This window comes from Coffea arabica, chromosome 10e (assembly GCF_036785885.1).
Source record: "Coffea arabica cultivar ET-39 chromosome 10e, Coffea Arabica ET-39 HiFi, whole genome shotgun sequence".
NCBI lineage: Eukaryota > Viridiplantae > Streptophyta > Magnoliopsida > Gentianales > Rubiaceae > Coffea > Coffea arabica.
In genome coordinates this window covers 3,084,861-3,110,497 of record NC_092328.1, presented here as the reverse complement: position 1 = coordinate 3,110,497, position 25,637 = coordinate 3,084,861, and the positions used below count along the sequence as shown (strand labels likewise).

Genomic DNA, 25,637 nt, shown 5'->3' with positions numbered 1-25,637 from the left:
AACCTCCGAAACATTTACAGAAGTCATACAAGTGGATCCAAAAAAGTTAAATGGTACATTCGGGTAATTGGAGAATATTTTGCACTCAAAATCCATCTACCGTCAGCAAGAAGGCAAACTTAGGAAATTCTGCATCGCCAAAAAATATTATTTAGAAGAAAAAAATTTATTATTCACAAAACACATTATTAGACCATCTTTTTATCCGACATACATCACATTAAAAAGAGTACTATAGTAAATAGTACCGAAACATTTTTTCCAAATAGCTTTCAACCCAAAAAAGTACCAACTGATGTAATATATCTTTTTGCTGCTGAGCAAATTTCCGGACTCCACATCCTTAGCTTGGCACTGTCCGTCAACTGTATTGAACCTCACCGTGTGGTTTAACATTTTTGGAATCCAAAACATAACTACAAGTAGACATGCCAAACATGGTCCCTCAAGAAAACAAGAACGTGTACCATACTCCAGTATGATCATCGGATCATATGCATAATCGCATCGTCTCAGAATCGAAGATACCAATAATCCATCTTGCTGTTGTACCTGAAATCTCTTAAAGCTACCACCAATGGACCCACTACCAGTTCCTCAGTCAAAGTTATCAATTTTGATGGGGGTGATCTCATCTGCTACATTGAAATTTCCCACCAAACGTGCAAAGAACACCATTTGTTGTTCAAGCGTGAACTTGATGTTTTCAGCCTATGGAAGACGAGTTAATCAGCTATGATTTGTATGTTAAACAGTTGCTGTACCAGAACTTATCTTATGGTGCATACCTTTCGGAAACCATGTTGTTCTCCTTCATACTCTACAAGAGCAACAGGCAACCCTTTTTCCTTCAGTGCATGATAAATTTTGCGTGCTTGTTCAGGGGGGACAACCTGCAAAATGAAGGCCAATAATGATTGAATGCATTTACATGATTATGTCAATGACCGGTTTAAACAAGCTACTCCAAGAAAAAGGAACCTCATTTTGATTGTCATAGAAGAGTCACATTCAAGATGGATGACAACATCTTAATTGTTCCTCACACAAGCAATAGCGTCATGTTCTCTTTCTGTCGGTTATGAGCCGCAAACACCAAAAGCATTGAAAAGAAGAATAATCATAATAGTATTGTAAGAAAGGCAGGTATAATCACTATTGTTCACACCTTGTCTTCTAATCCTTGGAATAGAATTATTGGGCATGAAAATTTCTCAACAAAATTTATAGGTGACCTCTCAAAATATGCTCTTTCACTTCCTGCAACAATTTCAAAAGGTGTACTCAGTTTGTTGTCAAGTAATATGCAATTGGAAGCTCTCCAAAGAACAGAATATTTTGAAGAAACGAGCAAGAAATGCATGAATTGTGATTCGCTTACAGTAAAAGAATGCAACTGAGTTATTACCAACAAGATTGTCGATGTAGTGAGATTCAAATTTGTGAGTCTCTAATCTCAACAACTTCAGGTCAGCTACCTGTTTTTTAAAGAAGAATGTGAAGAAAAAACATTACTTCAGAAGCAGAACCAATATGCATACCTCAAAAAAAAAAAAAAAAAAAAAAAGAATCTAGAGCAGAAAACCAACAATAGCAAGATAATTACAAAAATAAACGTGAACAGAATCCAAAAGTTAGACAGGATTCCTTTAAGATTAATGAAACCATTATGTTTACATAAATGAAAGAGAGTTTTTGTGAATTGCCAGCCAAATAGGGTCACATGGTACTCACCAATCCGAAAGAAGCTTTACTCAGTTGTTTACGTGGGAAGAAACTAATCAGAATTGATAGATCTGAGGGAAAAGATTATGTACACTACTGCAAGTAGAAATTGAAGCTACAAACGCCATATACTACCTAAGGCAAAGCCATACGCCAATAACACTCGTAAAGAGAGAGAAATTGACTGGAAAATTTTACAAACCTAACCAAGAGAAGAAGTGAAGTATGTAACTAGCAAAATTTGACAAAAGCTGATTAAGCACTCACACCATACAAGGAAGCTCCGGCTTTGAATGTATCTTTAAATGCAAGCGCTGCCAATGTTGTGTATCCACCAGCAGAGCCCCCAGTAATACAAAGCCGTTCACCATCAACTTTTCCACTGTCAACCTTGAACATCAAACAAAATTCAGGACAAACTAACCAGATATTCAGGGGCATTTTCCATCATTCAGTGGAATTAAAGAAACTATCGTTTACCAAAAACTTTGCACAACTGCAACAGTCATTAACATCGACAATTCCCCACTGTCCTAACAGCCTATCTCGATATCCTCTGCCGTAACCTTTAAATTTTGAAATGCAATTAGTTGGATTGGACATCAGTAAAGAGTATAAGTCGAAAAGATGGCTAAAAGACATACTCTAAAAATGGATAATTTCATGCCATTAAACTAAAATGATAAACTAGCAAGTTTAAGTAGTAAGTGGAGATAAAATACTTGGAACGCCAAAAACCAACAATAAGCAGTTGAAACAAAACAGCAAATCAAGTGCTTCAAGTTCTCCAGCTATAAGCTCAGTAAAGTACTACCTGCTTGCCAACTAGTGCCAACACGATAAAAGAATGTTTCCTTGCACAGAACCTCTTTCTTTCCAATGTATGTCATAGTAATCTTGCTGAAACTTTAGAAGATACTGAAGAATGAATAAATAGAATGAAAACCCACCAGCACTTCCACCATAATTAACATCGACAAATGCCCAACCCCGACTGGTCCAATATTGCACGCTAAGATTTAAGACAGCACGTGTCTCTGCAGTAGGGCCTCCTATAGCAGTTGAAAAACATATTTCATTGAAGTCAACGAATAACACGAATACTAATTTAAGACTAGCCTAAAACTAATAAAGGTTCCTATCTATGAAACGTAGTTCTTGAACAAAAATTAAGCATTAAGCTTTGGTTTACTACCATCATTTCATCAAAAGGACTAAGAATCAGTTACCAACCCAAAGTCATCAACTAGCCAGTTCTAAACTTAGAAATAAGCTGATATTTGCGTCATTAAAATCAGAATCTTCATCCTTAACATAATTAACCAATCAACTATTCAACCAGAAGAATCTCATCTAGAGTATTTGGCATGGAAAATGCATACAATGATTATGGGCAAAACATTTTTAAGTCGCAGTCTGATGACAAAAAAAGACATAATTTTTTTACCAATGTCTAGAGAATTGTGGAACACACAATTTTTTTACCAATGTCTAAAGAATTGTGGAACACACCAGGGCCAAACCCAGGTCGTGCATCATTCCTTACAGTTTATCTTTTCTGTAAACACAGTGGGAACTTCCCCCCACAAATAAGCCAAACAAAAAACCATATCCATGTAGTGTTAGCAACTCATCTACCCTCAAGATACAGAAGCTAATTTCCACAAAAAAAAATCCTGCAAATTCACATGTGAAGCTGGATTCCCCCAACATGTAAACATGACAACTTTCAACAGGATAGAATATCTAAGACTAAAATGTCCCAAATCCTTGTTAACCACATCAGGGAAATCCAATCATTTCTGATACCAAGGCTTCAAACAATTTCGACAAAGATAAAAACTTTGCAGGATAAATCTCACGCGCGCGCGCGCACACACAAAAGAACCAAAACGCACCATGGCTTTTCAATAGTAGTGGAGGCTTTTCTTCTAGATAACCTTGATAAATGGGATTGGTAGGTGGATAGAAGTATGCATATGCATTCAAACCAGTGACATCAGTTGGAAATTCTATCACTTCTGGCATGCTAAAATATGATTTGTCAATTGAACTAATGGATGAAGAACACCACATGATCTTGAAATCAACTGCTTTTGATTTATGATCATCTAAAGTCAACTGCCAACCAAGAAAGAACAACCATTACAAACTCTTGAAATCATGGGTTTGAAAAGTATGAATCAAAATAACATAATATGCTTTAATATGAGCAAGAAAAGAAGTCAGCACCTTCGCAATAGACAATGGATGAACAGCAGAAGCTACCTCGATGTATAGACAGTCAAGCCCAGAAGTCTATAATAGCAACAAATCTTTCAGTCATTATCATTCTAGGCTAAAGGATTTTAAAGCAACAGACATAAAGTCTCATCACCATACAATGTTGTTAATGTCCGTGAATGGAATTTCAACTGACAATGAAGTGTTCTGGGCAGCATCGAGAATACCAAGATATGACTTGCCATTCTTCCTGCATATCAATCACACAACATTAATACTTGCAAAGGATATAATCATACAGGAATAAAGTAAGTTGTGAAAACAATCCTAGGGGCAACCTGTAACTGCAGGCAATGAGGTTTTTCTGATCTTTATCAAAGATGAAATCATAGGAATTCATGCCAAAAATCCACAGAGGTCTTGCGAACTCAGCATCCAATGTGTAAACTGGAAGCACTTCATTAGAAGTTTCAATCTGTTATCAATGAAATGACATCATATTACAATCAACTTTGAGTCACTCAAACTGCAATCCAACCTATCTCACAAGAAAAGGATGTTGCTGATTGATAACAGACATGCAATGCTGCCACATCACCCCCAAACCGCCACACACACACACATGCATGCACGCACAAGCGCACAGACACCCACACACACACACACACACAAAAGAAAAGAAGAAAGTGAAGAAAAGTCAAGGAGCACCCTAAAAATGGCATCATATCAAACTTTTAAGAGGATCAGTGCATTTGTCCAACTAGAACTGTATTTAGGTGAGTCAGACCTATTTTGAAGCGAAGGCGACCCAAAAGGTTGATAAGATATACTTCATAATTTGACTCAGGATAAATGAACAAGGGTTCGCAGTAATTGCCAGGAGATCATCAAAAATGTGATCTTAGAGACACTTAAAGAACAAATGACACATATTACAATTGAATAATAACTGGTAGCAACAAAAGACATGAGTATCAACACTAGGAACATCTCAGATTATCAAAAAATTGCAGATAGGGAGAAAATCTCAAAATGATAGTTTTCTAGCAAGCTTACCCATTTGTAGAGATTCCAAAATCCAGATTTTCTATCAGTAATGAAGAACAGTTCTCCTGCAATAGCAAGCACAGCAATTAACACACAGTCTTGAGGCATTGAAGATACTAAAACAGTTAACACTATACAGCAGTTCCACATAAAACAAGAATTTCAGAGTCGAGTAAGTTGAATGCACAATATATGCCTATTACAATATGATGAAGGAATACCAATGTCTGTAATGGAAACTAGACATGTTCAACAGGCGCAAAGAAATTCTCATATTTGCCACACCAATATCCTCGTTTTCTAGTAAAGAAAGTAAGCTAGTGGAAATACCTTGAGGTGACCACTTGGGCTCAGTTGGAGATTCCACAAGTGTTGGATCACCACCTGCAACGCAGACCCGTGTATGCACGTCTCTGTTACAGAAAAGTAATATTTCAAATAACCAACAGAAGACAAAAGACGAGAGATTTATTCGTAGAAGGTTATCAATGATACCGGAATTAGCATTTGCCAACAAGAATTCACACCTCAGTGATCCAAACACAAGTCATTTGATGGATCCAAGTACAAGTCTTTTGACGGATCTTAAATGGGAGACTTACATAAATCTGCAACCAGCATTTACTTGGTGCAAAGGAACTAAGGGAATTTATGCAGACAAATCCTCATACTATGTTGAACCTTGCCAAAAAAAAAAAAAAGTGCCTTCTTTGAGTTCAAATATTTAGTCAGAAAAGAATAGCATTAAAGATCAGAAAGGCAAATGCCTCAGCTGCGAATGAAGGACTGACGTCCAAGTTTGACCATCTTGGGGGTTGTTATTAAAGTCGTATGAAGACAACTACCAATTTCATGCCAGTGGAGACATGGAAACAAGGAGAGAACTTCACACACAAGAAGCCACATAAAGTTTCAAATCAAAGCTTTATCATCTTCAGGGAACATCTATAAGTTTTTCTTGAACTCTACTTATTTTTAATTCTCCACGTTTTTTCTGGTGTAAAAGCCTGCCACAGCCATCAACAAGTAAGATTTGCCTTCTCGAGAACACAATCACATACAAATATATTTGAAGCAAAACAAACACTTTCTTTTTTTTTTGGAAGCAAAATTAACTAAATGGATGAAAAAAACCTTATTGTGACACAAGTAACAAAGTAAAGTTTTCAAGAAGCTTCATACCCAAAGAAGACTTCCACTAAAAGGAAAAGCAAAGAGAATTGAAATAATTGTGCATCCTATCAACATCCATTATCAGTGATAAAAATGCACAATATGCACCCATTATCAGTCAAATTACCAATCCAAAGTTTCAAGCAGACAGCCTACACCTCAGAGAGAAACTGCTGCATACCCTGAATCACTTATGTAGCCAACCCAAAGTTCTGATCTGTCCCATGGCATGTTGGGATGGCTCCACTGAATCCAGGCTATCCGTTCTCCTTTTGGATCCAAACGAGGAAAAGCATAAAAATCGCTGCCAGAAACCAGTACTTTCGGTTCTGCATTGTTGATGGTGCACACCAGACAAGTCAAAAGAAACAATCATCATGGTTCATCGACACAAATCAGAGTACAAGCAACTTAAAGGAACAAAGAAGCAATCTTTGAACCGGTATACTTGCAACTCACAGACAGAATAAGAAAGGTATTAGTCTAAAAGAGATTAGACAATGTAAAGCCTACCTTGAACGCTCTCATCACGGATATCAAATGACACAATAGTTGTTATAGAATTCATAGCACTTTCACAACAGTCTGTCAAACATAAAATTTAAAACAATTAACCAATATTTACAATTAACTCTGATGGTTGATTAAATAACCTCAAATCAATAAATACATGCTAACAGCTACCTTCCTGTACTGTCACGAAACGACTAAACCGTGCATCAAAAACTCCATCTGCATAAGACACGAGCGGTCTGCCATAATCTGGAGTAAATGGCAAAGGAGCAGAATCTGCCAACAGAGCAAGTACTCATATTTAAACCCAAAACAAAAAGTAGTAAACTGAGTAAAACTCAATCATTTACTGGCTATTTGCAATACCTAAGAGGTTGCTACACTACAATAAATTAGATTCTAGAAAACAACAAAACTAAGCAATTAGAACCAGTGCTCATAAGAAAGCAAAGCTTTAAAGCTTTGGTGATTGGATAGAACCCAGTTTTTAATTCAGCTAAAGCATAGGAAAAAATCCCAGGACGGAAAACAAGAAAAGAGAAAAAGTGAAAGATCAAACCTTTTGAAGATAATGACTGCCTATAGAGCCTCTGATCCTTGTAATTCGAGAAAATCACTGTATCTCCAAATATCCTAAATGCCCCACCTCCATATTCCTGAGCTACTGCCCTCACAGAAAACTCCTTTGGGGTGATATCAATAGGGTCATCCCCTTCTTTTTCTCCTTGCTTCACCAGCACCAACCGTCTGAACCCATCAACCATAGAAAAAAAGATGAAATAGAATAAAAATAAGTAAAAAAGAAAAATTTATTCAACTCTTATGCTACTACGAAGTATTGACGACTTAAACCCTGCAAAACCCTTCAAAGAGTGGAAATTTCTATATACCCTGATTCATTGGGGCGGGTCTCGACCCAGAAGAGGTGGCCGAGGGCGTCGACGGCAGTGCCACCTAGGCGCTTATCGGAGCCGGAGACAAGGTCGGAAGTTATCGGGGACTTCCAAGAACCGTATGGGGCGGTGATTTTAGTATTCTCCGCGGTTACTGAGGACATTTTGGGTGAAGACTGGGTGTGACAGTGGGAAGCAGCAGTGCGAAGGAGTTGAATTTTTCTGGAAATGTGGTTGAATGAGGAGGAAATAAACGACGTCGTGGAGAAGGGGTTAAAGTGGTGGCGTCTTCTGTAGCGAGTCAGCGCGGATATGGCCGTAAATGAAGTTGAAAGTGCCATTGGTTTGGTTTGGGTTTTTCTTTCTCAGCTTGTCTCGCCATTATTTTATTGCACACTGGTTAAATTTTTTTTAGTTCTCTTTTCTTGGATATTACACAATTATGGTTTTAATAACTAGTGAAAATATTTTATTCTTTTAAGAGGAAAGAATTATTTCCCGCATAGATAAGATTTAATGGCATTACTACAAGATTTTTATGCTTTTACATGACAATGAACAAGTATATATCTAAGGTTCCACTCTGAAAGTTGATTTGCTGTCCAAACAAAGCCTTGTATGGCTCAAAAAATGCTCAATTTGGATTTTTGGAACTATTGAACTTAATGAATGGATTGTTTCTTTATCCTGTAAAATTTGGCAACCTAACGGTGAAAGAATTCCAAATTGTTTAATGGACAAGTTTGGAATTTGAGTGTAGTACAAAACCATGAGCGGAGAAAACTTGTATATTTGCATGTCCAATTCCATCAACAGTTCAATATGGACTTGAGAGTTTAGAGCATCCTATGATAAATCGTTCACATTTTCAGATATTTTCCCCATAAAACCTTCTGGTGATCTCTCAAAGTACGCAGATCCGCTTCCTGCAAGTACACAAAAGGTTGCCTTGACTTGCGATTAAGCAAAATTGTACAATATCCACTCTAAAGAAATGGAAACAGATCTAGGAAAAATTTGCATGGTCGTATCTTCTTTCACCAAAATAACGTTACTCAGTTATTACCAAACAAATGTAACATAAAAAGATAAGCGTCAAAGAACAGTTGTTACCAACAAGATTGTCGGTATAGTGCGATTCGAACTTGTGCATTTCTTCTTTCAGCAAATTCAGATCAGCAATCTGTACGTTGAACAATGTGAATAAACAAGTTATCGTTTCTAAGAATATGAATCCCTGAGTCCGTGAAACCTTTTTTTTTTCGATTATTGAAACTACGTAGAAAAGCAGCAGACTCAAGCTTGGTGGTAAGGCAAGAATGAAGAGAATGTTAAAAAGCACCAAATTGTACCAAATCTAAATACAAGACCGTTACTGAGAAAAAATCAGCAGAAAGCTTTGAAAGCACTATGACCCAAAAAAGCACAATGATAATCTATTTGCGTGATGTTTGAACATATGATGCAGTTTGTTCGGCCCTAGAGATTATTTTGGTAGCACACTTTGGTAGTATAGTCAGATAATGCAAGTTATACAAGGTGGCCCGAAAAAAGCTCCATCCTGAACGTTCAGGAATCAGGAGACCGCATGCAACTTGCAGCCAGCATATAAGCACATGAAGAGGATATACAAGTACAGAAGTTAACCGGAAAAAAAAAAAGCAAAAACATCAACAGCCATGACAAGGAAAAAGTTCAGCTTTTAACCACCGTAACACCGAAGTAGATCAAGCACTCACACCAAACAAGGAAGCTCCAGCTTTAAATGTTTCTGTGAATGCAAGAGCTGCTAGAGTGGTGTACCCACCAGCTGATTCCCCAGTAATACAAAGCCGTTCACCATCTACTTTTCCGCTATCCACCTAGAAAGTTAAACAAAAATTATCCAACTCAAACAGAAAGTGATTACGATCTATTACTAAGGGAAAAAAGGAAAACTATTTACCAAAAATTTTGCACAACTGCAACAATCATTGACATCAACTATTCCCCACTGTCCTAATATCCTTTCTCGATATCTTCGGCCATAGCCTTCAAATGTTAAATGTAAAAATTTTTTAGCAGAAGAAATAACTGTGCTTTTAATCTATGCAGTTACTGAAAACTGAACATACTGAAAATTTTGATACATAAAATTACAAACATACCAGAACTTCCACCATAGTTAACATCCACAATTGCCCAACCACGACTTGTCCAGTATTGAACACCAAGGTTTAAGATTGCACGTGTCTCCAGAGTAGGCCCTCCTACAACATTGGGAAACAATGTTTAGACCAAATGTAAAATATATTACAATTACACTTAAGAGATTCCTGAAGCTGATGAATGTTCTGAATTCAGAAACAATATGTTTGAACCGCTTCATTAGACTTCACAAAATGTTAAAATCTAACCAGCTGCTAGCATTAATCCTCCCTCAGAGTTGTTTGCGCTAGCATCATAATTAGGAGAGGATCATTTAACCATTCACGTTCAGCAAACTAGTGCATGCACAGCTATACAAAACATATGCACCCCAGTTTGCATCACTCAAGCACACATGAGACAGGACAGATTTGTGATAAGTGTAATAGGCTCTCGAAAAAACCCCTAGGACAAATTCCATCTTGCCTTCCAGGTCATTTTCTGTCCTAACCAACTGCAAAGTTCCCCTTGATCCGCAGCAAATAGTACCAGTACACAGACTTATGTAATACTCATCGAACCTCAAAGAATTAATCTTTTATTGGAACATTCTTTTTAATTTTCAGCCTCAGGAATGTTGTGTTTGCAATATCACATGCAAAGCTTGACACTTTGCAACGTGTATAAATTAAACACTTCAAAAGAATGAAAAAAGAAAGGAAAATGAGGCAGCAAATTCCTTGTTAAGCGACATCTGTCATCCAAACAATTCTAATAATTTGGCTATGAGAATCCCTTTTACAAAGTAAAAGGAATCAAAACTTACCATGGCTTTTCAAAAGTAATGGAGGCTTCTCTTCTGGATTAGCTTGATATATTGGATTGCTCGGTGGGTAGAAGTATGCATATGCACTCAGACCAGGGACACTGGTTGGAAACTCTATCAGTTCTGGCATACTAAAATATGATTTATATGCTGAGCAAATACGAGAAGAGGACCATGTAATCCTGAAATCAACTGCTTTTGATTTCTGATAATCTAAAGTCACCTGTCAACCAGTAAAGAATCTAAGAAAATGACACAGACCCAAATGAAAACCCTAGAAGTATCTCTACTAAAAATTATTCTCCTTTACCAAAGAAGGCAATTGGTAAAGTAAGTTACTCAAGAAGAAGAAAAAACAGAAATAACGGCTTTAGTAGGAGGAAGATGAGAAGATATCACCTTAGATATTGACAATGGATCAACTGCAGAAGCTCCCTCAATATATAGGCAGTGAATCCCAGAAGTCTGTATAAGTATCATAGCTTTTTCAAGCACTATCAATATTGGCTAATAAGAACTTTAAAATAACAAAGAGGGTATTTGGTTTTACAATAGTACTTATTTCTGTGAACGGAAGATCAATCGGTGACAATGTGCATTGAACAGGATCCAGAATACCAAGATATGACTTCCCATTTTGGCTGCACATCATTCTGACATCAATTATTTATGGCAACACATTTTTGGAAAAACAGCATAACGCGTTGAATGAATTGATTATAAAGACCATATTTCAGGAAGAACCTGTAACTGCAGGCAATTAAGCTTTTCTGATCTTTGTCCTCAATAAAGTCGTATGAGTTCATACCGAAATTCCACATAGGTCTTGCAAACTCAGCGTCCAATTGGAAAACTGGAACCACCAGATTGGTAGATTCCGCCTATCATCAAGAATTAAACATAATTGTAGTCAGAGTCCGTTAACTAAAGCCAACCACACACACCATCCGGGGTGTATTTCTTTGATAAAAATGAAAACGAAAAAATTCAAGGTCCCTAATTCTCACACTCCATTGACACCTGACAGCCACCCACCCCCTCCCTCCCAAAAAATAAAAGGTGAAGAGTTGCCACAAACTGTTATGTCTGATAGCTTTTAACAAGATGCCAGTGCTAGAGCTAGGGTTCGTCAAATTTACTGTGTAACTTGAGTACGGATAGGTTTCATATGCCAGTTCATCATCCTTTTTTGAAAAAGCTAATAATGCATTCCTTGGTGCATTTAGGAAGCAAATGCAACATAATTATGAACTAACAAGTAGCAAGAAGACATGGTATAAGTGCCAACATATACTACGCATGAGACCAGAAAACAAGAGATGACCAGGATATCCCAACAATGATCCTTTCTTAGACAAGCTCACCCATTTGTAAAGATTCCAAAACCCAGTTTCTCTATCAGAGATGAAGAATAGCTCCCCTGTAACAGCAAACACAGCAATCAACACCACAATTTTGAAGCATAGCAATACAACACCAGCTTAAAAAATGTACGTCATTTCAGGTGAACCAAGGATTTTAGATTCAGTTAAGAGGATAAAGCATAAGTATATATATTCTCAACGAGATAATATAATTACAGCATAAACATCATCATGCATACAGGGAAATATCAACAGGTGCCGCAAACTCACTGTAGGTGTCGCACGATCATTCTTGTAAGCTAAACAGCAAATACAGCTTCTATCCAAAGTTTTATGATTAATGTCAAAATAAGCAAGCATTCTCTGGGTCACCCAATTTCTTGAGCACTTGGTCGGTAATTAGTTTATGTGATGTTTTAGGGAAAATACAGCAAATGTAAGCCACAGAAATCCTTTTTGGATTCACTTGATAAAAGAAAGAAAATGACACCTCCACCTCAGAAAAAGGCAAAACTCGGTAAGGTTTCCAAAGCTCCAATTTTGTTTTATATATGACCAATAAAATGATCAGGACACTTATTGCCTTAAATTCAACCAAGCTACAACTAGAGGATGGGAAGCTAGCTGTTTTTTGTTTGATGATTGTAAAGTGATCACATAAACATGATCTTGCATTCTATAATCAATTAAGTCAATTCACATTTCACCATATACCTTGAGGAGACCACTTAGGTTGAGTTGGAGATTCCACAACCATTTGATCACCACCCACAACACAGATTCTTTTCTGCATTTCCCTAGGCAAAGAAAATAACATTTAAATCACGAGCCAAGAAAACAAGAGTAGAAATTGATCAGAAAAAAATGCAATTATAAGTAGACAAAGAGGATTAGCATGTGCAAACAAGAACAGAAAGAACATAGTGTAATAAGAATTGCTGCAATGGAAATTGAAACTTCAATGGAAAGGAAAGTTTATGGTAACCAATTGAACATTTTACAAATAACCTGCTCCAGAAAAGAATTGTCAACTTGTTATAGGCAGATAACCTATCTAAAAGTTCCAACCTGACACAATACCCCTAACAGATAGCAATTATGATGCGTACCCTTCATCACCTATATAGCCAACCCAAAGTTCTGATCTGTCCCATGGCATATCAGGATGGTTCCACTGAATCCAGGCCATCCGCTCTCCTTTTGGATCCATGCGCGGGAAAGCGTAAAAATCACTGCCAGCAACCAACGCTTCTGGTTCTGCAATGTCAGTGAAGCATGTAATACAAGCAGACAGAAATATCTTTCATAAATAATTAAAAAAAACAAGAGTAAAAGCGTGCAACCAAATAAAATGCACTGTTTCCACAATTATACTTGCCAACACATGCAAAAATAAATAAATAAATAAAACACAAGAAAAAACCTATGAGGAACAAGGGATTAAAAGCCTACCTTGGATACTTTCATTGTCAACATTGATGGATACTATAGTTGTGATAGAATTCATGCTACTTTCACGGCAGTCTGTCAAGCATACAAAATTGAAATAGCTAAATTGGTATTGGGAAAACAAAGTTACATAACGTAATAGTGCAAACTTAAACCAAGAATGTGATCAGATCCACCTTCTTGTACTGCTATGTAACGATTAAACCGCGAGTCAAAAACTCCATCCGCATAAGACACAAGCGGAGTGCCATGATCTGGAGTAATTGGCACAGGAGTAGAATCTGCCAGCAAAGAAGTGCTTGAGACTAAGAAGAAAAGGTCAACAGAAAGGTGGATACAATAAATCGTCCTACACCTAAATGCATTTAGCATGAGAATACTGCACTATAAATCTTAGTTAATATTCCTTAATTTACTAAATTTACTGCACTAAGATACCTAAAATTGTTTTAAATTGATGAGCTGCAAATTTCCTTACGGCTAAAAAGAAATCAAAGCAGGCTACACTTTAAAAGCTTTTTAAATTTCTTTTTTTTTTTTTAAACTCTACCAGCAGCTGTAAGATACACGTATTAGCCAAAGAACCTAAGTCGAGTAACCTAGTACCTAGCAAAAATTAAAAGGTTAATGAAATTACCTTTTGACGAGATTGACTGCCTGTAGAGTCTTTGATCCTTGTAATTGGAGAAGAATAATGTGTCGCCTGAAATACAAAAGGCTCCTCCTTGCAACTGATGAGTGACCGACCTAACACAGAACTCCTTTGGGGTAATATCTATTGGCTTGTCCCCTTCTTTTTCTCCTTGCTTAACCAGCACCAATCGCCTGAAACAAACCACCAAGAGGAAATCAGGATTCAAACTTTGTGATTTATAAGCAAGCAGAGAATGCTTCACTGGAAAACTAAACCATAATCATAAACCTCAAGATAAGATTGAAGAATGATGTATACCCTGATTCGTTGGGTCGGGACTCTACCCAAAAGAGGTGGCCGAAGCAGTCAACAGAGATGCCAAAGAGGAACTTATCAGAGCCGGAGACCAGGTCAGACGTGATAGGGGACTTCCAGGAACCGTAGGGTGCAATGATTTTTGCATCATTGCTGTTTTCTGGGGTTGTCGAAGACATTTGCCTGTAAGACTGATGGTAGTACTTGGTAGTCGAGACTACAAAGAAGTATGTCCGATTTTCTAGTAATTGGGTTGATCATGGAAGTGAGAGATGTTATATATATATTTTTTAAAAAAATTATCATTTTTGTTTAGGGAACTGAAGTGAGGTGTTATAATAGTCCAAAGAATGCCGGAAACGGAGTTTAATATAGCAATGAATTGATACAAGTGTTAGTGCCATGCTGCCAGTGGCTTCCAAAACTTCCTTGAAACCTTTTTGGACTGCAATGCTGGTACTGATTGATTCTGAAGAATTTGACTTCGATTCTGGAAAATCTTGCATTGCTTAAAAGGCAATTCTCTCTGAATGTAAGGAATAAACCAAGCAGCCATCATGTACGGGAAACAGATTGCACCAAGAAAAAACAAAGTATCGATATGAGAAACACAAATGTTAAAACGAAGATAAACTCACGTCTCCTCTCCTCCGCGTGCAGCAAAGCCTTCAGCAGCGAAAACGGTAGAGCAAGCAAACGTAATGTATTTGGGTCCGGTAGAAAATCACACTGTTTAGCATCCTCTGAATATCCATCTTTCTTCTCCAACTTCACCTTGACTATTGCCCCCCCCCCCCCTGTTAGAAGTCAATCGAGGAGCCCATGAATGTGGAGAAGTCCTCAGAAACATCCGCAAAGTCTTTAGGATGAGAAGATATTTCTGTGAAACAGAGTCAACAAAAATTCTGCTATAATAGGTCACAGGTTACTCCGGAAGAAGTCCACATTTACATTTTACCGACGAACAGCTCTGTTACAACGGAAAGTGGTTGTCCATTTGTAGCCAATCACGCCCACCCCCAAGTTTATTCGACATGCAGATGTTTATTAAGCCCAGTTTATCCGACAAAGCAAGGACCTTTGTCCGTGAATGTTTAATCTTTTTGTCAGGGTGTGAAATTTGGCCAGCCAAGTTTAACATCATGGAGAATTAAGCCAGGTTTATTCGACAAAGTTGACTGCAAGTTGCCACATATGTTTGTAAACTGAGTTTTTTGGGAGTTTGTCTAAAACTTTACTATAGTGTACTGTAGAAGTTTGGTGAAAAAATTTTTTGTAGAAGTTTTTGTAAGATAAAAAATTTTGTAAGGTGCATTTTTTTTTCCTTTTCTTTTTTTTCTTTCTTTCTTTTTTTCTTTCTCTTTCTTTTTTTCCTTTTTCTTTTCTTTCCTCTCTTTCTTCTTTTTCTTTTTCTTCTTCCTTTCCTCTCTCGCCACCCTCTCTCCTCCGCCAGCCCCCTCTCCCCTTCTCCTCTTCTCTGCATTTTCCCCGCCACTTTCTTCCCTCGCCAGCCCCCTCTCCCTGTTGCCACGCCACTTCCTCCCCCCGCCACCTTCTCTGCCCCTTCCCTCTCCCCTCTGCACGCCGCCCCCTTCTCCCCGTCAGCCCTTCTCTCGCTGTCCCGCCACCCTTCTGCCCTGCCCCTTCCCCTTCCCCTGTGCCCCTTCCCCCGCTGCCCGCCACCCCCTCCTCCCGCCAGCCCTTCCCTGCTGCCGCATTACCCCCTTCTCCCGCCATTTTCTCTGCCCCTTCCCCCTCTCCTCTGCCCCGCCACCCCTTCCCTCTCTGCCCCTTCTCCCGCTACCCCGCCACCTTCTCCCACTGCCCTCTCCCCCTCTAGCCCACCACCCCTTCCCCCGCCACCCCCACTGCCCCTTCCTCCTTCTCTCACCAGCTCAGGGGAAGATGTCCCATACGGATTGCGGGCGGATAGGCTCAGTGAATCAGCCTTGCCCGCCACCAGTGGAAGCAAGCTGCCCCTTCCCCCTCTGCCCCGCCACCCCTTCCCCTCTGCCTAATTTCTTGGGAGAGAACCAGTTTGCTGAACTTCATGACTTATCCCCACCAACATCTGGCTATGTGAAGATATGGCATGCGCCAATTTTGCATTTGTTAACTTCTGGTCATGTGATGGAAGGGGCAACAGTGGTTATGGTAAGGCTTCTTGATCAACAATGGTTATTGAACAGGGTTTTTAAAAGAAGAGGAGGTTTTCAAGGAAGGAGAGAGGGAGGGAGAAATGAAGGAAAAAAAAAAAGGAACACCGGCAGCGGAATAGGTGGCCGGCGCCGAAAACGGCGGCGGAGGTGGTGGCCGGCGATGAAGGTATGGTGGATGGGGTGGGAGAGAAAGAAGAAGAAAAGATAGTAATTTAAATATTTTGAGATGTGTAGGTTAAAAAATTTGATAAGTTTTTTTGGATTCCTGTAATTAAAGTTGTTAAAAAACTAGTAGCTAAAAAACTTGGCCAAAAAATTCACTTCCAAACAGGCCTTCCTGAGATTGCATCAAGAACAAGAGCCAATCCGAATTCAACTCAGCTGCTCAAATTTTTGTCGTTTGTAACGATCAAACCAGTAATAAGGGAACCACGCAGAGAAATTCTTTTTTTTTTTTTTTTTTTTTTGAGCCAGGGAGTGAAGGTTAAAATCAAGAAACCTCCGAAACATTTACAGAAGTCATACAAGTGGATCCAAAAAAGTTAAATGGTACATTCGGGTAATTGGAGAATATTTTGCACTCAAAATCCATCTACCGTCAGCAAGAAGGCAAACTTAGGAAATTCTGCATCGCCAAAAAATATTATTTAGAAGAAAAAAATTTATTATTCACAAAACACATTATTAGACCATCTTTTTATCCGACATACATCACATTAAAAAGAGTACTATAGTAAATAGTACCGAAACATTTTTTCCAAATAGCTTTCAACCCAAAAAAGTACCAACTGATGTAATATATCTTTTTGCTGCTGAGCAAATTTCCGGACTCCACATCCTTAGCTTGGCACTGTCCGTCAACTGTATTGAACCTCACCGTGTGGTTTAACATTTTTGGAATCCAAAACATAACTACAAGTAGACATGCCAAACATGGTCCCTCAAGAAAACAAGAACGTGTACCATACTCCAGTATGATCATCGGATCATATGCATAATCGCATCGTCTCAGAATCGAAGATATAATCCATCTTGCTGTTGTACCTGAAATCTCTTAAAGCTACCACCAATGGACCCACTACCAGTTCCTCAGTCAAAGTTATCAATTTTGATGGGGGTGATCTCATCTGCTACATTGAAATTTCCCACCAAACGTGCAAAGAACACCATTTGTTGTTCAAGCGTGAACTTGATGTTTTCAGCCTATGGAAGACGAGTTAATCAGCTATGATTTGTATGTTAAACAGTTGCTGTACCAGAACTTATCTTATGGTGCATACCTTTCGGAAACCATGTTGTTCTCCTTCATACTCTACAAGAGCAACAGGCAACCCTTTTTCCTTCAGTGCATGATAAATTTTGCGTGCTTGTTCAGGGGGGACAACCTGCAAAATGAAGGCCAATAATGATTGAATGCATTTACATGATTATGTCAATGACCGGTTTAAACAAGCTACTCCAAGAAAAAGGAACCTCATTTTGATTGTCATAGAAGAGTCACATTCAAGATGGATGACAACATCTTAATTGTTCCTCACACAAGCAATAGCGTCATGTTCTCTTTCTGTCGGTTATGAGCCGCAAACACCAAAAGCATTGAAAAGAAGAATAATCATAATAGTATTGTAAGAAAGGCAGGTATAATCACTATTGTTCACACCTTGTCTTCTAATCCTTGGAATAGAATTATTGGGCATGAAAATTTCTCAACAAAATTTATAGGTGACCTCTCAAAATATGCTCTTTCACTTCCTGCAACAATTTCAAAAGGTGTACTCAGTTTGTTGTCAAGTAATATGCAATTGGAAGCTCTCCAAAGAACAGAATATTTTGAAGAAACGAGCAAGAAATGCATGAATTGTGATTCGCTTACAGTAAAAGAATGCAACTGAGTTATTACCAACAAGATTGTCGATGTAGTGAGATTCAAATTTGTGAGTCTCTAATCTCAACAACTTCAGGTCAGCTACCTGTTTTTTAAAGAAGAATGTGAAGAAAAAACATTACTTCAGAAGCAGAACCAATATGCATACCTCAAAAAAAAAAAAAAAAAAAAAAAGAATCTAGAGCAGAAAACCAACAATAGCAAGATAATTACAAAAATAAACGTGAACAGAATCCAAAAGTTAGACAGGATTCCTTTAAGATTAATGAAACCATTATGTTTACATAAATGAAAGAGAGTTTTTGTGAATTGCCAGCCAAATAGGGTCACATGGTACTCACCAATCCGAAAGAAGCTTTACTCAGTTGTTTACGTGGGAAGAAACTAATCAGAATTGATAGATCTGAGGGAAAAGATTATGTACACTACTGCAAGTAGAAATTGAAGCTACAAACGCCATATACTACCTAAGGCAAAGCCATACGCCAATAACACTCGTAAAGAGAGAGAAATTGACTGGAAAATTTTACAAACCTAACCAAGAGAAGAAGTGAAGTATGTAACTAGCAAAATTTGACAAAAGCTGATTAAGCACTCACACCATACAAGGAAGCTCCGGCTTTGAATGTATCTTTAAATGCAAGCGCTGCCAATGTTGTGTATCCACCAGCAGAGCCCCCAGTAATACAAAGCCGTTCACCATCAACTTTTCCACTGTCAACCTTGAACATCAAACAAAATTCAGGACAAACTAACCAGATATTCAGGGGCATTTTCCATCATTCAGTGGAATTAAAGAAACTATCGTTTACCAAAAACTTTGCACAACTGCAACAGTCATTAACATCGACAATTCCCCACTGTCCTAACAGCCTATCTCGATATCCTCTGCCGTAACCTTTAAATTTTGAAATGCAATTAGTTGGATTGGACATCAGTAAAGAGTATAAGTCGAAAAGATGGCTAAAAGACATACTCTAAAAATGGATAATTTCATGCCATTAAACTAAAATGATAAACTAGCAAGTTTAAGTAGTAAGTGGAGATAAAATACTTGGAACGCCAAAAACCAACAATAAGCAGTTGAAACAAAACAGCAAATCAAGTGCTTCAAGTTCTCCAGCTATAAGCTCAGTAAAGTACTACCTGCTTGCCAACTAGTGCCAACACGATAAAAGAATGTTTCCTTGCACAGAACCTCTTTCTTTCCAATGTATGTCATAGTAATCTTGCTGAAACTTTAGAAGATACTGAAGAATGAATAAATAGAATGAAAACCCACCAGCACTTCCACCATAATTAACATCGACAAATGCCCAACCCCGACTGGTCCAATATTGCACGCTAAGATTTAAGACAGCACGTGTCTCTGCAGTAGGGCCTCCTATAGCAGTTGAAAAACATATTTCATTGAAGTCAACGAATAACACGAATACTAATTTAAGACTAGCCTAAAACTAATAAAGGTTCCTATCTATGAAACGTAGTTCTTGAACAAAAATTAAGCATTAAGCTTTGGTTTACTACCATCATTTCATCAAAAGGACTAAGAATCAGTTACCAACCCAAAGTCATCAACTAGCCAGTTCTAAACTTAGAAATAAGCTGATATTTGCGTCATTAAAATCAGAATCTTCATCCTTAACATAATTAACCAATCAACTATTCAACCAGAAGAATCTCATCTAGAGTATTTGGCATGGAAAATGCATACAATGATTATGGGCAAAACATTTTTAAGTCGCAGTCTGATGACAAAAAAAGACATAATTTTTTTACCAATGTCTAGAGAATTGTGGAACACACAATTTTTTTACCAATGTCTAAAGAATTGTGGAACACACCAGGGCCAAACCCAGGTCGTGCATCATTCCTTACAGTTTATCTTTTCTGTAAACACAGTGGGAACTTCCCCCCACAAATAAGCCAAACAAAAAACCATATCCATGTAGTGTTAGCAACTCATCTACCCTCAAGATACAGAAGCTAATTTCCACAAAAAAAAATCCTGCAAATTCACATGTGAAGCTGGATTCCCCCAACATGTAAACATGACAACTTTCAACAGGATAGAATATCTAAGACTAAAATGTCCCAAATCCTTGTTAACCACATCAGGGAAATCCAATCATTTCTGATACCAAGGCTTCAAACAATTTCGACAAAGATAAAAACTTTGCAGGATAAATCTCACGCGCGCGCGCGCACACACAAAAGAACCAAAACGCACCATGGCTTTTCAATAGTAGTGGAGGCTTTTCTTCTAGATAACCTTGATAAATGGGATTGGTAGGTGGATAGAAGTATGCATATGCATTCAAACCAGTGACATCAGTTGGAAATTCTATCACTTCTGGCATGCTAAAATATGATTTGTCAATTGAACTAATGGATGAAGAACACCACATGATCTTGAAATCAACTGCTTTTGATTTATGATCATCTAAAGTCAACTGCCAACCAAGAAAGAACAACCATTACAAACTCTTGAAATCATGGGTTTGAAAAGTATGAATCAAAATAACATAATATGCTTTAATATGAGCAAGAAAAGAAGTCAGCACCTTCGCAATAGACAATGGATGAACAGCAGAAGCTACCTCGATGTATAGACAGTCAAGCCCAGAAGTCTATAATAGCAACAAATCTTTCAGTCATTATCATTCTAGGCTAAAGGATTTTAAAGCAACAGACATAAAGTCTCATCACCATACAATGTTGTTAATGTCCGTGAATGGAATTTCAACTGACAATGAAGTGTTCTGGGCAGCATCGAGAATACCAAGATATGACTTGCCATTCTTCCTGCATATCAATCACACAACATTAATACTTGCAAAGGATATAATCATACAGGAATAAAGTAAGTTGTGAAAACAATCCTAGGGGCAACCTGTAACTGCAGGCAATGAGGTTTTTCTGATCTTTATCAAAGATGAAATCATAGGAATTCATGCCAAAAATCCACAGAGGTCTTGCGAACTCAGCATCCAATGTGTAAACTGGAAGCACTTCATTAGAAGTTTCAATCTGTTATCAATGAAATGACATCATATTACAATCAACTTTGAGTCACTCAAACTGCAATCCAACCTATCTCACAAGAAAAGGATGTTGCTGATTGATAACAGACATGCAATGCTGCCACATCACCCCCAAACCGCCACACACACACACATGCATGCACGCACAAGCGCACAGACACCCACACACACACACACACACAAAAGAAAAGAAGAAAGTGAAGAAAAGTCAAGGAGCACCCTAAAAATGGCATCATATCAAACTTTTAAGAGGATCAGTGCATTTGTCCAACTAGAACTGTATTTAGGTGAGTCAGACCTATTTTGAAGCGAAGGCGACCCAAAAGGTTGATAAGATATACTTCATAATTTGACTCAGGATAAATGAACAAGGGTTCGCAGTAATTGCCAGGAGATCATCAAAAATGTGATCTTAGAGACACTTAAAGAACAAATGACACATATTACAATTGAATAATAACTGGTAGCAACAAAAGACATGAGTATCAACACTAGGAACATCTCAGATTATCAAAAAATTGCAGATAGGGAGAAAATCTCAAAATGATAGTTTTCTAGCAAGCTTACCCATTTGTAGAGATTCCAAAATCCAGATTTTCTATCAGTAATGAAGAACAGTTCTCCTGCAATAGCAAGCACAGCAATTAACACACAGTCTTGAGGCATTGAAGATACTAAAACAGTTAACACTATACAGCAGTTCCACATAAAACAAGAATTTCAGAGTCGAGTAAGTTGAATGCACAATATATGCCTATTACAATATGATGAAGGAATACCAATGTCTGTAATGGAAACTAGACATGTTCAACAGGCGCAAAGAAATTCTCATATTTGCCACACCAATATCCTCGTTTTCTAGTAAAGAAAGTAAGCTAGTGGAAATACCTTGAGGTGACCACTTGGGCTCAGTTGGAGATTCCACAAGTGTTGGATCACCACCTGCAACGCAGACCCGTGTATGCACGTCTCTGTTACAGAAAAGTAATATTTCAAATAACCAACAGAAGACAAAAGACGAGAGATTTATTCGTAGAAGGTTATCAATGATACCGGAATTAGCATTTGCCAACAAGAATTCACACCTCAGTGATCCAAACACAAGTCATTTGATGGATCCAAGTACAAGTCTTTTGACGGATCTTAAATGGGAGACTTACATAAATCTGCAACCAGCATTTACTTGGTGCAAAGGAACTAAGGGAATTTATGCAGACAAATCCTCATACTATGTTGAACCTTGCCAAAAAAAAAAAAAAGTGCCTTCTTTGAGTTCAAATATTTAGTCAGAAAAGAATAGCATTAAAGATCAGAAAGGCAAATGCCTCAGCTGCGAATGAAGGACTGACGTCCAAGTTTGACCATCTTGGGGGTTGTTATTAAAGTCGTATGAAGACAACTACCAATTTCATGCCAGTGGAGACATGGAAACAAGGAGAGAACTTCACACACAAGAAGCCACATAAAGTTTCAAATCAAAGCTTTATCATCTTCAGGGAACATCTATAAGTTTTTCTTGAACTCTACTTATTTTTAATTCTCCACGTTTTTTCTGGTGTAAAAGCCTGCCACAGCCATCAACAAGTAAGATTTGCCTTCTCGAGAACACAATCACATACAAATATATTTGAAGCAAAACAAACACTTTCTTTTTTTTTTGGAAGCAAAATTAACTAAATGGATGAAAAAAACCTTATTGTGACACAAGTAACAAAGTAAAGTTTTCAAGAAGCTTCATACCCAAAGAAGACTTCCACTAAAAGGAAAAGCAAAGAGAATTGAAATAATTGTGCATCCTATCAACATCCATTATCAGTGATAAAAATGCACAATATGCACCCATTATCAGTCAAATTACCAATCCAAAGTTTCAAGCAGACAGCCTACACCTCAGAGAGAAACTGCTGCATACCCTGAATCACTTATGTAGCCAACCCAAAGTTCTGATCTGTCCCATGGCATGTTGGGATGGCTCCACTGAATCCAGGCTATCCGTTCTCCTTTTGGATCCAAACGAGGAAAAGCATAAAAATCGCTGCCAGAAACCAGTACTTTCGGTTCTGCATTGTTGATGGTGCACACCAGACAAGTCAAAAGAAACAATCATCATGGTTCATCGACACAAATCAGAGTACAAGCAACTTAAAGGAACAAAGAAGCAATCTTTGAACCGGTATACTTGCAACTCACAGACAGAATAAGAAAGGTATTAGTCTAAAAGAGATTAGACAATGTAAAGCCTACCTTGAACGCTCTCATCACGGATATCAAATGACACAATAGTTGTTATAGAATTCATAGCACTTTCACAACAGTCTGTCAAACATAAAATTTAAAACAATTAACCAATATTTACAATTAACTCTGATGGTTGATTAAATAACCTCAAATCAATAAATACATGCTAACAGCTACCTTCCTGTACTGTCACGAAACGACTAAACCGTGCATCAAAAACTCCATCTGCATAAGACACGAGCGGTCTGCCATAATCTGGAGTAAATGGCAAAGGAGCAGAATCTGCCAACAGAGCAAGTACTCATATTTAAACCCAAAACAAAAAGTAGTAAACTGAGTAAAACTCAATCATTTACTGGCTATTTGCAATACCTAAGAGGTTGCTACACTACAATAAATTAGATTCTAGAAAACAACAAAACTAAGCAATTAGAACCAGTGCTCATAAGAAAGCAAAGCTTTAAAGCTTTGGTGATTGGATAGAACCCAGTTTTTAATTCAGCTAAAGCATAGGAAAAAATCCCAGGACGGAAAACAAGAAAAGAGAAAAAGTGAAAGATCAAACCTTTTGAAGATAATGACTGCCTATAGAGCCTCTGATCCTTGTAATTCGAGAAAATCACTGTATCTCCAAATATCCTAAATGCCCCACCTCCATATTCCTGAGCTACTGCCCTCACAGAAAACTCCTTTGGGGTGATATCAATAGGGTCATCCCCTTCTTTTTCTCCTTGCTTCACCAGCACCAACCGTCTGAACCCATCAACCATAGAAAAAAAGATGAAATAGAATAAAAATAAGTAAAAAAGAAAAATTTATTCAACTCTTATGCTACTACGAAGTATTGACGACTTAAACCCTGCAAAACCCTTCAAAGAGTGGAAATTTCTATATACCCTGATTCATTGGGGCGGGTCTCGACCCAGAAGAGGTGGCCGAGGGCGTCGACGGCAGTGCCACCTAGGCGCTTATCGGAGCCGGAGACAAGGTCGGAAGTTATCGGGGACTTCCAAGAACCGTATGGGGCGGTGATTTTAGTATTCTCCGCGGTTACTGAGGACATTTTGGGTGAAGACTGGGTGTGACAGTGGGAAGCAGCAGTGCGAAGGAGTTGAATTTTTCTGGAAATGTGGTTGAATGAGGAGGAAATAAACGACGTCGTGGAGAAGGGGTTAAAGTGGTGGCGTCTTCTGTAGCGAGTCAGCGCGGATATGGCCGTAAATGAAGTTGAAAGTGCCATTGGTTTGGTTTGGGTTTTTCTTTCTCAGCTTGTCTCGCCATTATTTTATTGCACACTGGTTAAATTTTTTTTAGTTCTCTTTTCTTGGATATTACACAATTATGGTTTTAATAACTAGTGAAAATATTTTATTCTTTTAAGAGGAAAGAATTATTTCCCGCATAGATAAGATTTAATGGCATTACTACAAGATTTTTATGCTTTTACATGACAATGAACAAGTATATATCTAAGGTTCCACTCTGAAAGTTGATTTGCTGTCCAAACAAAGCCTTGTATGGCTCAAAAAATGCTCAATTTGGATTTTTGGAACTATTGAACTTAATGAATGGATTGTTTCTTTATCCTGTAAAATTTGGCAACCTAACGGTGAAAGAATTCCAAATTGTTTAATGGACAAGTTTGGAATTTGAGTGTAGTACAAAACCATGAGCGGAGAAAACTTGTATATTTGCATGTCCAATTCCATCAACAGTTCAATATGGACTTGAGAGTTTAGAGCATCCTATGATAAATCGTTCACATTTTCAGATATTTTCCCCATAAAACCTTCTGGTAGAAAACTTGCTAGAGAGATTTCCGTAGGTAAGATCTTGATCCAGCACCCTTCCTCACTTAGTGCCGAGATGTTGGTGAAATGTTAATCAGATGAAAAAAATGGAAAATCATCAGAATCAAGTTGAGCCAAGAAATCACTGTTCAATGTGTGAAAAAATGCAGCCTGTGAATCAATTGACTATGCCCCCCTGCATATCCTAGCTAACTGGCCATGCATATACCAA

General features: G+C 37.9%; 3 protein-coding genes across 4 annotated transcripts; all 3 read right to left on the bottom strand.

Annotated features, from left to right (window-relative positions):
- Positions 1-119: 119 nt before the first annotated feature.
- Positions 120-7,930, bottom strand: LOC140015313 (probable dipeptidyl-peptidase 5). 2 transcript variants are annotated; one of them, XM_072067470.1, is made up of 18 exons: positions 7,572-7,930; positions 7,241-7,428; positions 6,853-6,957; positions 6,682-6,753; positions 6,350-6,497; positions 5,326-5,408; positions 5,005-5,060; positions 4,287-4,423; positions 4,108-4,198; positions 3,958-4,023; positions 3,624-3,846; positions 2,676-2,777; positions 2,206-2,291; positions 1,993-2,115; positions 1,409-1,478; positions 1,169-1,260; positions 789-893; positions 120-711 (listed from the first exon to the last, which is right to left on the bottom strand). In XM_072067470.1, exons 1-18 carry the CDS (start codon positions 7,913-7,915, stop codon positions 598-600), a joined length of 2,205 nt encoding a protein of 734 aa, XP_071923571.1. In that variant the 5' UTR covers positions 7,916-7,930; the 3' UTR covers positions 120-597. The 2 variants fall into 2 exon arrangements, 1 of the variants encoding a protein (XP_071923571.1); XR_011821919.1 differs by lacking the exon at positions 120-711 and having other exon boundaries at positions 866-893; positions 1,382-1,478.
- A 490-nt stretch (positions 7,931-8,420) lies between these two features.
- On the bottom strand, positions 8,421-15,730 carry LOC140004574 (uncharacterized). Its single transcript, XM_072068025.1, has 17 exons — positions 14,928-15,730; positions 14,293-14,815; positions 13,978-14,165; positions 13,517-13,621; positions 13,344-13,415; positions 13,001-13,148; positions 12,606-12,688; positions 11,892-11,947; positions 11,272-11,408; positions 11,078-11,168; positions 10,927-10,992; positions 10,528-10,750; positions 9,722-9,823; positions 9,520-9,605; positions 9,314-9,436; positions 8,688-8,757; positions 8,421-8,500 (listed from the first exon to the last, which is right to left on the bottom strand). The coding sequence occupies exons 2-17, from the start codon at positions 14,466-14,468 to the stop codon at positions 8,421-8,423; spliced, it is 1,806 nt and encodes a 601-aa protein (XP_071924126.1). The 5' UTR covers positions 14,469-14,815; positions 14,928-15,730.
- Positions 15,731-17,063: 1,333 nt separating this feature from the next.
- On the bottom strand, positions 17,064-24,870 carry LOC140015326 (probable dipeptidyl-peptidase 5). The gene is made up of 18 exons (XM_072067526.1): positions 24,512-24,870; positions 24,181-24,368; positions 23,793-23,897; positions 23,622-23,693; positions 23,290-23,437; positions 22,266-22,348; positions 21,945-22,000; positions 21,227-21,363; positions 21,048-21,138; positions 20,898-20,963; positions 20,564-20,786; positions 19,616-19,717; positions 19,146-19,231; positions 18,933-19,055; positions 18,349-18,418; positions 18,109-18,200; positions 17,729-17,833; positions 17,064-17,651 (listed from the first exon to the last, which is right to left on the bottom strand). The coding sequence occupies exons 1-18, from the start codon at positions 24,853-24,855 to the stop codon at positions 17,538-17,540; spliced, it is 2,205 nt and encodes a 734-aa protein (XP_071923627.1). The 5' UTR covers positions 24,856-24,870; the 3' UTR covers positions 17,064-17,537.
- Positions 24,871-25,637: the final 767 nt, after the last annotated feature.

What these genes read in the sequence shown, in the direction of transcription:
- LOC140004574 (XM_072068025.1), bottom strand. Translation starts at nt 14,468, where the DNA reads ATGTCTTCGACAACCCCAGAAAACAGCAATGATGCAAAAATCATTGCA. An exon ending in GCAGTCAATCTCGTCAAAAG is followed by an intron (nt 13,622 to 13,977) that starts GTAATTTCATTA and finishes CTTTGCTGGCAG; the next exon opens with ATTCTACTCCTGTGCCAATT. An exon ending in TAACTATGGTGGAAGTTCTG is followed by an intron (nt 9,606 to 9,721) that starts GTATGTTTGTAA and finishes TAACATTTGAAG; the next exon opens with GCTATGGCCGAAGATATCGA.
- LOC140015326 (XM_072067526.1), bottom strand. Translation starts at nt 24,855, where the DNA reads ATGGCACTTTCAACTTCATTTACGGCCATATCCGCGCTGACTCGCTAC. An exon ending in CTCATTGCCTGCAGTTACAG is followed by an intron (nt 21,139 to 21,226) that starts GTTGCCCCTAGG and finishes ATTGATATGCAG; the next exon opens with GAAGAATGGCAAGTCATATC. An exon ending in TAATTATGGTGGAAGTGCTG is followed by an intron (nt 19,232 to 19,615) that starts GTGGGTTTTCAT and finishes CAAAATTTAAAG; the next exon opens with GTTACGGCAGAGGATATCGA.
- LOC140015313 (XM_072067470.1), bottom strand. Translation starts at nt 7,915, where the DNA reads ATGGCACTTTCAACTTCATTTACGGCCATATCCGCGCTGACTCGCTAC. An exon ending in TTTCGTGACAGTACAGGAAG is followed by an intron (nt 6,754 to 6,852) that starts GTAGCTGTTAGC and finishes TATGTTTGACAG; the next exon opens with ACTGTTGTGAAAGTGCTATG. An exon ending in CCGTGATGAGAGCGTTCAAG is followed by an intron (nt 6,498 to 6,681) that starts GTAGGCTTTACA and finishes TCAACAATGCAG; the next exon opens with AACCGAAAGTACTGGTTTCT.